Below are 12,010 nucleotides of genomic sequence, written 5' to 3'. Positions count from 1 at the left end.
GTAGTTTTTAAGTAGAAGGATATTAAACATTTGATAAAATTACTCAAAAGCCATGTTATGTGCCCTCAGGTTTGAGAAGGGGCGGATCTACACCTATATCGGGGAGGTGGTGGTGTCCGTCAACCCTTACCGTGCCATGAACATCTACGGCCGCGAAGTGGTGGAGCAGTATAAGGGCCGTGAGCTTTACGAGAGGCCCCCCCACCTGTTCGCCATCGCTGACGCTGCTTACAAAGCCATGAAGAGGAGAAACAAAGACACTTGTATTGTCATCTCAGGTAACAGGAAGCCCCCCTGCATGGGCCACACCTAGAGCACAATGGGGTTTTTCTCTGTCTACATTTCACAAGAAACTACAAGTCAGGAAAACACATTTCTTCTGAGAAGCTTTTTTCTTTATTCTTACAATCTAAATATAAAAAAACACTGTAATCCTCCTTTCTTTCCTCTCATACTCTGCTGCTCACGCTCCTGACAAACGTTCTGGAGCAAAGGTCCTGAACATATTGATATAACCTCTGACCTTTTGTTAATAAAAGCCATCTATCATTTTATTTGTAAAACACATATTTTTTTGGGTTATCAGCTTTGTGGCAGGGTAAGAGAAACCTTGCAGAGGATTAAGCACCACTTAGTGGTCAGAATGGGGAACTGAGCCTCTTAAAACCCTGATATCATGTCATGAATCCATACCCAGACAGAAATATAGTTTGGTATAATAACTCAATTAAAAATACAATTAATGTGGCATAGTGAAATATGTTTGTGCTACACATCACAGGTTTTAAAGTATGAAACGGGAAGTCAAGCTTTGGTTAAGGGTCTGTTCTTGTTTCATATGAATGAATTCATAAAGCAAACTGCCTCTAATTTAATACTGAAATAAAGATTGTTGTTTTTAAAGACTCGCGGCACTGTGTGTTCTTTTCATTGCAGGGGAAAGTGGAGCCGGAAAGACAGAGGCCAGCAAGTACATAATGCAATACATTGCTGCTATCACCAATCCCAATCAGAGGGCTGAAGTAGAAAGGTGAGCTGCTGCTGTTCACCCGGTTAATGAGCACAGAAAAGACCATACACAGGCTTAGTTTGGTGACTCGAACTGCAAATATTATGAGATGGGGAGTGGGTATGGAGGAGTTTTTCCTCTGAATTCTTGAAATGGAGTCGTTTTTCATGGTTAACCACAAAGACAGTCATACAAATCAAAGAAGCTGAGATACATTAGATAATTTCCACAAATCCATCAAAGAATGTACAGCAATAATCCTCCTCCGCAAATGAGAGATTCTAGGGTCTATTCCTGTACGTACATACAAAGGCTTCATATTTCATTCTTAATGATCTATTTTCTAGGTCACATTTCTTATCCCACAGTTATGATTGATAGAAGTAAGTCATATTCCAGGTTTTATTACTGCTTCTATTCAAAGTCTCATGTTAAAACATATGCTCCATAACTGACAGCCCACAGGAACTGTAGGTCAGGAAAACAGGTGCAATTTGTGCAGGAAAAAGGTCAACTTTAAATACAAACGGCTGGCAGTACATTTGTGAAAAGGGGGGTCTTTATAATGTAGAATATATTTTCATAAATCCTATGTCATATGGATATCATCTGGGTCACAGGCCAGTCTTTATGTGACAGGAGCACATAACAGTTAACAGTTTTTAACAGTATAGCAGTGTCCTATTTCACTGTATTATGTTACACTATTTAAAAACACTTTTAAATGTTCTATACTCTCACCAGCTTAGTCTTAACTTTACAGCTTCTGGGACAAAAGCAATACAGCGTAATCTAGGTTCAAGAGAGGTGTTCGATTAGATAATGTAGTTTAATGGGATCATAAGCCCAAGTAATGAAACCTGGTAAATAAAAAGCTAGACATTTCTGATCAAAATACGCCTTATTGAAACGAGGTTAACAAAGTAAGAGATTGTATACATTAGTTTTAAGTGATATATTGATTATCCGGCCAGAATGTAGCAGAGGGTCCTACATCATGTACAGGGGGGCAGATAGGTCTTTCTAACTTTCACTGACTGCTCCCAGTGTATTGCCTGTTATCTTTGTGGATTAGGTATTAGCTAAGATTGTTGCTGCTCTCCTTTATTAGTGGGTGACAGGGCTTTGCCACTCTTTGCTAGTGGAAACACATTCAAAACCTCCAGCTGCGCCTGGTCAAATATCACATACAAACACTGACACACACTGAATTGTTACATGTGGTTTTAATAATTCTGTACTTGTTGATATGTTTTCAACCTACATTGTTATAATCTGTGTCCACTTGAGGGCAGCAGAACAAGCTATTAACAGAACTTTGGCACATCATTCACACTTTATTGTCCACCAAAGACAAAATATGGAAATGTGTCCTTCGCCCTGGCATATAAGGCCACACATAGGTGACATACAAAGTAACACAGTTAAAAAATAGCGTCATGATAGTGCAATGCTTCTATCATTTAAAAAGAGTAAATGTACATTAAAAAAGTGATGGTCTTGAGTTGTCCTAATTGTGTCTTAAAATGTGCTTAGGGGTGGGTTTGTATCAGATGTGTATGTGGAAGATTTATGTTATAAAGCAGATATGGTGAGCGTGTAAACAAACTGCTTGCTATCTACTCCTCTAAAATACTAAGAAGGTTCAAAGTAAAAGGCTGTAATGACACATGTGGGTTCTTGATACTATAAGTTGCTAATTTAACCTGATTGTACTCCGTCTTTACCTTTTTCATCGTCCTGCCTTATACAGGGTGAAAAACATGCTGCTTAAATCCAACTGTGTCTTGGAGGCCTTCGGGAACGCCAAGACCAACCGCAACGACAACTCCAGCCGCTTCGGCAAATACATGGACATCAACTTTGACTTTAAGGGAGACCCCATCGGAGGCCACATCAACAACTACCTGCTGGAAAAGGTTTTGGAGTAGACATAGCTCTGATTTAGTCATAACCCCAAAGTAGTAACTAATCAAGTTTGCATAATGTAGAATTGTTTGATGCTCAGGGAGGCTTTGAACAGCTGTTATCTTGTACTCCTTTTATTTCTACAGTCCAGGGTTATCTTCCAACAGGAAGGAGAGAGGAGTTTTCATTCATTCTACCAGGTAAATATGTGTGTGTGTTTTTGCATTTGTACAGTATGTGTTTATTAATCATGTAAATGACTGAACTCACAAGCAGGAAATATGAATCCATGCAGAACTTCTGAGTCATCAAGGGCCTTTTGTTCCTACATGTAGGATTTTTATTAATTGAAAACGAGTTAGCCGTATTTACTGGAGGTACAGTCATTAAATTCAAATAACATGGACATGCTAATGACTCTAATGTATTATATATGTCGGTAGAAGTTTGCGTAATGGCCGTTTAATGATTCAAAAATGTAAGAAGGTCGCTGTGTGTATGTGTGAAGTAATTATGTATGTTTTGTTCCCACCCTAGTTGCTCAAAGGAGCTCCAGATTCCTTGTTACGTTCTATTCACATCAAGAAGGACGCGACAGCCTACAACTACATCAAAGTCGGAGGCCAAATTAAGGTGCTTTTTATAATTGAACTTACATTCTAATGAAAGTAGAAGTAGCACAGAATGAAAACCAGACAACCAAACTCTGAGAGAGCGTCAGTGTGACTTTGTTTTAGTTGTTAGAGATATGGATGCAATCAAACACACCATTTACATACAGATGTGTTTACTCACCACAGTTTACAGATTTTATGAAATAAAACTGTACAAAAGTCAGGTATTGCATGTAGAGAGAGCATTGCAATAATCATCGCCCCCTTTAATTTCTCCTCTGCTTCGTGAAGCGGTCTTTGCATGAGTTAATGAGTTGGAACAAATTCACTTGACAGCAACACAACAACAACCTGACGTAATGGAATACAACTCAAGCAAACAGCTGAGGTGGCGCTTTATACACTGTGTGCCTCAGCAGCTCCTATTTTCAAACCCAACCCCCCATATTCAGGTGCAGTTTTTCATTAATTAACTATATCCCTGCACGTTTAATTGAAAGGGACAGGAAAAGACTGACTCCGGGATAAAGCACTTTTATTTGATCCATGTTTATATTTGTTTAAACAGGATAAATGCACCAACCCAGTGATAAAGGGATAAATCCAGTCAACTTTAACACTGTTTACTTTCAGTATTTGATGTAATCATTCTCCTACATTTCTCCCTTTTCTCTCTCTAGTCCTCTATCAATGATGGCGCTGATTTCAAAGCTGTGGCTGATGCCATGAAAGTGATCGGTTTCACAGGGGATGAGATTCAGACTGTTTACAAGATCCTGGCCACCATCCTACATCTGGTAATACCCGATAATATCAAAATCCCCGCTCAAGTCTCACGCCAGCTGAGTCCCAATACGGGAGATACTGTGTATAGATTTTAGAGGAGTGAGAGCCATATTGGCAAAGTGGGCCAGTATCCTTGCCAGGATAGATAGTGTATGGATTTGAAAAAGCACACACTTGTTTACTCTTTTGTTTCTTTTTACCACTGGGTGCTATGTCTAATGCAATAGCAGCTCATAATAAAATATATATATATATATACAAGTCTAGGATTTCCGAACATTTCCTAGGCTATTTCTGGTATATAACTATATTATTTAGTACTCGCTATAAAGAAGGTAGAGGGGAAATGTAAGTCTTTTTTGTAGTACCTGTACTATCTGTATCTGAATAGAAAGCTAGAGGTAAAATATGATTAAAGGGCTTGACTTTTTTTTACTTGAACAGAAGCACCTAGCCTTACATACTGTAATTTGTACACAGACAAAATGCCAAAGTCACAAATGAGCTTTTTATGGATATTTCATGGCGTTTCCCAGTTATATGCTAAGGTAAGCTAATCACTGCCTCATATCTAGTGACAGATGTTAAATACATTAAACTGGTATCAATATTTTTATCAAACACTTTTTAGTTTTCCAAAATGTTGAACTATACCTTTAACATAAACGTCATGAAGAAAGAAGACATACTTTATCAATCCCCAATGGGAAAGTTACTTTATGCACTGCTGAATAATTCATGCATTTGGTCTTCTCTTTTAGGGCAACCTGACATTCGGAGTGGACGGAGATGTGACTTTGATAGAGAACACTAAGTTGGTGGCTGTGTTTAGCAATCTGCTGTCCACCAAAGAAGAAAATGTGGAGAAGGCCATGCTTTACCGCACCGTGTCCACGGGCCGGGACGTCATCGAAAAGCAGCACACGATGCAGGAGGCCAGCTACGGACGGGATGCTTTAGCCAAGGTAATTGTTTGATTCTTAATTACATGTTGTTGGTCTTTTGTCAAGCAGTACTGCACAACACTTTATCTGTATTTGGCTGCACACACAAAAAGGAAAAAAACACAACCAGCTGATGGTGAGGGGTTGGGACATTTCACCAAGCGCTTAGCGATAGTTTCCCTGCAATTCACACTAATTCACACAAGCATGAGTCACAATGTTATGACTCCAGACAGAGGCTGGAGACTGTGGAGGAAGAAATGTATGTAGGCAGTTTCTAAACCAGCACTGTGGGCTGTGAACAAAGGTCTGACTCACATGTTATGACACACTCAATGACCTATCTGTGCTGTAATCCTCTATGCCCTTGAGCAATGCACTTGTTCACCAGCTAGCAGCCAATTAGTCTAAAAAATGCTTTATAAATATTTTGTTTTCTTTAGGCCATGTACGAGCGACTGTTCTGCTGGATTGTGGGACGAATCAATGACATCATCGAGGTGAAAAATTATGACGCCAGAGTCCACGGGAAGAACACCGTCATCGGGGTGCTGGACATCTACGGGTTTGAGATTTTCCAGAACAACAGGTTAGGATGAGACACAATATTCCACCAATATAAAACGCACCAAAACATCTGCATCCTTTCTAACAGGAAGTCTGTATTTATTAGATTTGATTGGATGTAACAAGGACAACAAAGATGACATTTCTCCGTATATAATAAGAAATGTATTCTGTTGCATGCATCACATTCAGTCCCCTCTGTTTTTTCAGCTTTGAACAGTTCTGCATCAATTACTGTAATGAAAAGCTGCAGCAACTGTTCATCCAGCTGGTGCTAAGGCAGGAACAGGAAGAGTATCAACGAGAAGGCATCCCATGGAAACATGTAAGGGGGATTTTTTTTTTTTTTGCTTGGGTGCATCATTTTGCCTTTCCAATGCCATCTTTCTAATGCCAAATATTAGGCACAGAACAGAGAGTGTTGGCAAATTTTATAAGCTGACGAGGAAATTCGCTTCACAAGGCTTCCTCATCAGAAAGCATCGGGTCTTCTTCAATGGATTTCAGAATATTTCAGAATATCTGTGGCAAACACACGTTTATGATACTTAAATGTATTGTCCAGCAACACAACAATGTTATGACTTTTTTAAGAGTAAATGCAATCGGCAGGACTAAAATTCTAACTTTAGGGGCCATAAACAAACTACATCATGGCAACATGGCTGCACATCACATACGCTAAGCTAAAGGCGGCTAATGTTGGACATGATACGTCTCATTTAGCCACTTGTAAGCATCTGCCGTTTTCGAGGAAGCTTCAGACATTTAGTGAGGGAGATGTTAGGGAGTGGTGTTTTACTGATGTTTCTTATAGTGCGGAATGAAACAGATAGTCTCTTTGAGCTTGTGTTTATCAAAGGTATTATTTCAGGCATTTAACCCTAACATGGTCAAAAAACAGTTGACTCCAAGAGAACTGGATGTGGTAAAATGCTTACTCATTTTTGGGCTTTAGGACTCTTTCCTGCACCACTTCATTCTTTGCAAACAGCTTTGACATTGTTGATTACAAAGATTTCAGGAGACTAGTTTCATTGTGTCTTAGTGTACAGCCTGCAGTGTATTTCTGTCACTTTAACACAGTGTGACTTTTATTCTCCTGTCTTCTGTTGTCAGATTGATTACTTCAATAATCAGATCATTGTGGATTTGGTGGAGCTGCAGCATAAGGGCATCTTCTCCGTGCTGGACGAAGCCTGCATGAATGTGGGCAAAGTCACAGACGAGGTTTTCCTCCAGGGACTCAATGGCAAGCTGGCCAAACACGCCCACTACACCAGCCGCAAGGTAGGAATCACTTTATACAACATGACCTATCCTTTTGACATGTACAGAGAGCTAAACAGTTTCTGCTGCTTTAGCTCAAGTACAAGTCTCAAATGCTGCTTAGCCTTCATACCTTTTATAATTGTTTTTAATCCTTTTTTGTTTTTCTAAATCGGTGTCACACAACATACTTATTTGTTCACTTAACCACTTTACTTCAGACACTGAACACAGACACATTTAGTAAACACCAGTGTTTCATTAAGAGCTGCAATAATACATTGATTAATTTGTTCTTTGGTGGAAAATAAATGAGGAACTATGTGAGTTATAAATCAGCTGTTTAGTGATTTACTAGAAAAACCGTAATCCAGACATCCAGCAGTATATCATATTGTGCTGGTGCAGGATGTGTCGGTGTAATTTGAGAACACCAGAGGGCAGATTACAGCGTGCAGTAAGTAACCATTAGTGCCCAAACATGATCCTGTTAGTTTTAATAATCAGGAGGGCTTACAGTCTAATTCACTCTAATGGTCTGTACGCTACAAAACATAAGCCAATTTACTCTACACAGCTTTTGTCGGTGTCAGATGACTCAGATAAGTTGAAAGTCACTTGTCATCAACGATCTGGGGTCATGTAAATAGATGATAAGTAGACTTTAAAACCTGTTTTTTAACTGATGCAGTTTCCTGTACGACCACAAGGGGGCCTCATCTGTCAGAGAGAGCGAGCGTGAGTCTGACTCGACACTTTGCACAAGTGATGTCACTGCCAGCCAATGGGAGTGTGTGGAGCTACTGGGTTTATAACGGGTTTTGTGAGACGGAGGCAGGGAGGTTAAAGGGACTGTATTTACTAATTTACCAGGATAACCAAGCAGAAAGCTGGGGAAAAGAGAAGGAAGTTCTGATGCAGTGAAAAGTTAAAAATACCTGAGGCCACACACTGAGGCTTCCAGGAAATGTACACGATCCCATGCAAAATGAAAGAGGCCTATTGCTTTTTGGGGTATCCCTCTCCTGCAGTGTGTTATTTAGGTTTTTGTGCATTTAAATGTTCTGCACAGGCTTAAATCACCAAGTTCACGCCAGAGGATTTTCTCTCCCACACACACTCCCCCCCCCCCCCCCCCCCAACCTGCTTGAAACGCCTTAATTGACTCCTTTGTTTACTTCTGCAACATAGTGACATCACAATGTACCAATCACACTTCTATTGGGTATTACTCCAACACATGTTAAAAAGAAAGAGCAGTGTGGGCTTTGGTTTCAGACAGAGGGTGAAAAGAGGTAGGCAGGCAGTATGAGCAAAATAAAGACAGTTTTAAACATTAAATCATGGAAAATTGACTGGAGAGGCCCAAAATAAAAATATGAAACCAGAAAATAAGCACAATAGGCCCTTTTAAAAAAAGAAAAGAACCTGGACCCACATTTAACTTTGCACAATGCCAATGAAGCTGTGAACAAAGCCAGGTTGAGTGGTGATGAGGAAGACGGATTGTAATTGTGCTGCTGGGTTTATTGATCCGTAAGGTTCCCTTTTACTTCTATCATCTTGGAGCAGTTATGTTCCATGATATCCCCCCCCCCCCACACACACCGCCCTGCTCCTTTTGACTCGAAAACACTTGTGAAACAACAGCTTGAACTTACAGGGATCCAGCTGCTACTTGCTGAAACCAATATCAGTTTGAATCAATATTAACCCAAGACCCTTCATCCCTGTACTGTCTGGAGTCCTGTTGCCAGGCAACATTAACATAATGGACTTTTTTGTCAGGAAGTGGTGTGGATTATTGGGGCTTTAGTGGATCTCCAGGGTTTTTTTGGGGGGGGAGGAACAGACGGTGTATTACCATTTCAATAAACAGTCAGGGTTAATTTGGCTGAAGCTTAAGTGCAACGTTTATGTTGTCATTGTTTCAACAGACAGCTCTTATAGGCACTGAATAAAAGTAATAAAGGGTTTATAACACACAGTCATGTGGTTGTAAGCAGCTAAAAGACCATCTTTTAACGTTAATGATGCACAGTATTTGTCTGCCTTTCTACTTTCTCCTTTGAAGTCACAAACCATTTGGACAACCAGCCAATCCTTTATATAACAGTTTTCATCCAAACATGCCAATCATTTTATGTTTTTTTCCTCATGTGTTGCATGAGAAAAACTATTATTGATGTTTTTTGTAATAAACCACATGGGAACAGAGTTCTTTCATCGTGAGAAACAGAGCTACAGCTAAAGATGTAGAGGATACATTATCCTTCTATCATTTGTTTTATGGAACATAAAGCATCCTAGCATCAGTAGCACACTGGATTCATAGTGTAATTCATTTTGAGGGTGAGTCGTTTTCTCAATGGACACTTGTTTGAAACGGTGTAGCAAGAGGACTGTCTTGTCTAATAAGACATTCTGTTATCAGCACCACCTGGTGGTCATCATATTACCTGCAGGCGTTGTACCCTATAACGTTCTCTCTCTGTAGTAGAGATTGATGCAGATGTTATTTGTGTACCTTCCTCTAGAGAACAATTTCTGTTGCACTATTGAATGTGAAGAATCTAATTTCAAGCATGTGTGACTTGGTTTTGTTTTTAATCATATATTCTATATATTTTGAAAGGGATTCTTTAATTTCAGGAGTGCATTGAAGCCTTGAGATTTGTGAATTACTTTCAGCCAAGACAAAAAAAAAAACTAAAAAAAATCCTCCCCTGTATATTTGGTTGACCCAAAATAGACACCATATCCACCCTCGTGATGCTGAAAAATACGGCTGTCAGGGAGGGTACAAAGTTTACACAAGCTCTGCAGACTTTAAACACACCCACCGCGTGGCTCTACAGCCTCGTAGCTCACATCTCTTCATGTCTGTCTGCCAGGATGAAAGTGTGAAGGTTGGAAAAAGGTGTAGTACCAGAGAGAGAGAGAGAGAGAGGGAGAGAGAGAGAGACTGGGAATTAAAATGTGAGAGGGAGAAAAATATGCACATCAAGGGACAGAAAAGGATTGAGGCATGAAGGAAGGAAGTGTGAAAATGGCTTACAGTATAAGTATATTTTAAGGTTTAAAAATGCCATACTTGTATATTGGCAATGGATTGGAGGACTCGGTATGATGTAAAGTGGGTCCCTTCAAGTGAAAGATTCACATCTTCCCTTGTTCCTTCATTTTGGAGTCATGTAGCTTATTATTATTTTAGTTTTCCGATCAAAACTCATCAACATCTGTTCCAGCAGCAACAGCCAGCTGTTTTCAGTGACAATGCTTCAATGATGCCACCTTGCATTCCCTCCCCAGCACCATGTTGTTTTAATCCTAGACTGGAAGAGAACTTTGCACACTGATATACTCACAAATTATTATTATTATCATTATTATTATTTGTTTTGTTTTAATGCATGCCTTTTCTTTTTCTTCTCTGGCTCTGTTGTTGCTGTAGCAAATGTAAATGTCCCCTCTGTGGAACCAATAAAGGTATTCTGATTCTGGAATAGACAGAAGACAGAAGTACATCTTATCGTTATCTTAGTATCCACAATTATATAATGATTTATAAGTAAACCATGAGAACAATTCTTAAGTTATAAATATAAATATATCTAGTTCTAATCCAACACAAATAACTTCACATGGTATTTCTAAATGAAAAGGAAAATATCTTTAAATCCTTAAAAAGACCTCAACACATGGTCCATCTCAGTTGCCGAGCAACTCTGTTTTCTGAGAAAGGATGCAAGCTAATTGAAAAAAGAGTACTTCAAATCAAACCTTGAGGTGAATTTTGTTCTGTAAAAGTAATACAACACAGAACAATGAAGCAGAAATTGATTTGCGCCTCACTGCCGAGAAAAACGGGAGATTCATAGGAAGAGTCTGAGTCAGAGTCTATTCTCGGAGATGTTCCTGTAACGCAATCTGAGCTGTGTCTCCAGTGCTGAGATACTTCCTTTACTTTCTCCCGTTCACTAGACACTGCGTGTGCACAGTTAATCAGACATGCAGGTTTAATTCTAAGCGGACACACAGAGGCACATGTTGCCTAAGGCCTGACAAAGACCTGATAACAGATCAAACGCAGAAGACCTACGCTTTAGATTGCTAACACATGCCCTCTGCTGTGGCTGCTAATCTGAGCTTCCTCATCTCCATATGTCATGTTGCTTTGCAGTCTGCTGATGAGAAATGATTTTAACTGACTTCCAGGCTCCTCAGCCTTGTTATAAATTAATCAGAAGCTTTTGATGCATGGGAGCCACGGGCTTGTTTACAGAGATGTCTTACCTAAAGGAAAGCTAGAATTGGATGTGGAGGATTTATTTGTCGCTGGTGCGATGGTGCAGTTAAAACCAGCTGTGCCCAGATGTATTTCATCAGGTTGTGTATTAGAGACTCTCTACTTTAATCACACTCAAATGTTACATGTTTAATACATGTTTTAGTCTTGATGACTGCAAGCAAACTGTGTTCTTGACGACTTAAACCAAACAGTGTTTTATGCTATTGTTAGTTAATTGAACCCCCACCAAACCTGTTTTTGATGTCTTATTGTCTTGTTGCATGATTACAGATTTTTCTCTCTTTGCCGTAAAGCTCTATTGTGTTCCAAAAGCATATGTACCGCAAGCCTAACACACAGAGTTAAAGACAGTAGTTGGCCAGTTTTAAATGGCAGTATCAGATAAAACTCAACAAATTAAATTACGTTGATAACACATCCTAAAAAGAGAGACTTTTAGAATTTGTTTTATCATAATGAATTGCTACTGCAACAAGCAAACCTGGAACCTCTCAAGTTCAGGTTAGCTTTCAAATGAAAGTTAACTGGGCCCCTTCTGCCTCCAAGTATTGTCTTTAGAAAACAGCATTCAGTCTCCTATAACACAGAAACAGTGGAAAGC

General features: G+C 39.5%; 1 protein-coding gene across 1 annotated transcript in view; it reads left to right on the top strand.

The window, feature by feature from the left end:
• Positions 1-12,010, top strand: part of myo1d (myosin 1D) — a 101,002-nt gene that overhangs the window by 16,535 nt on the left and 72,457 nt on the right. The window contains exons 2-11 of the mRNA XM_063893115.1: positions 70-278; positions 937-1,030; positions 2,763-2,928; positions 3,064-3,117; positions 3,455-3,550; positions 4,212-4,328; positions 5,079-5,282; positions 5,705-5,850; positions 6,039-6,153; positions 6,948-7,118. Of these exons, the coding sequence (XP_063749185.1) occupies positions 70-278; positions 937-1,030; positions 2,763-2,928; positions 3,064-3,117; positions 3,455-3,550; positions 4,212-4,328; positions 5,079-5,282; positions 5,705-5,850; positions 6,039-6,153; positions 6,948-7,118 (1,372 nt within the window). The remainder of the gene's footprint in view (positions 1-69; positions 279-936; positions 1,031-2,762; positions 2,929-3,063; positions 3,118-3,454; positions 3,551-4,211; positions 4,329-5,078; positions 5,283-5,704; positions 5,851-6,038; positions 6,154-6,947; positions 7,119-12,010) is intronic.

The sequence above is a fragment of the Eleginops maclovinus genome, chromosome 10 (genome assembly GCF_036324505.1).
Source record: "Eleginops maclovinus isolate JMC-PN-2008 ecotype Puerto Natales chromosome 10, JC_Emac_rtc_rv5, whole genome shotgun sequence".
Lineage (NCBI taxonomy): Eukaryota > Metazoa > Chordata > Actinopteri > Perciformes > Eleginopidae > Eleginops > Eleginops maclovinus.
The sequence above is the reverse complement of the archived record's forward strand: the minus strand, read 5'-3'. Positions and strand labels throughout refer to the sequence as shown.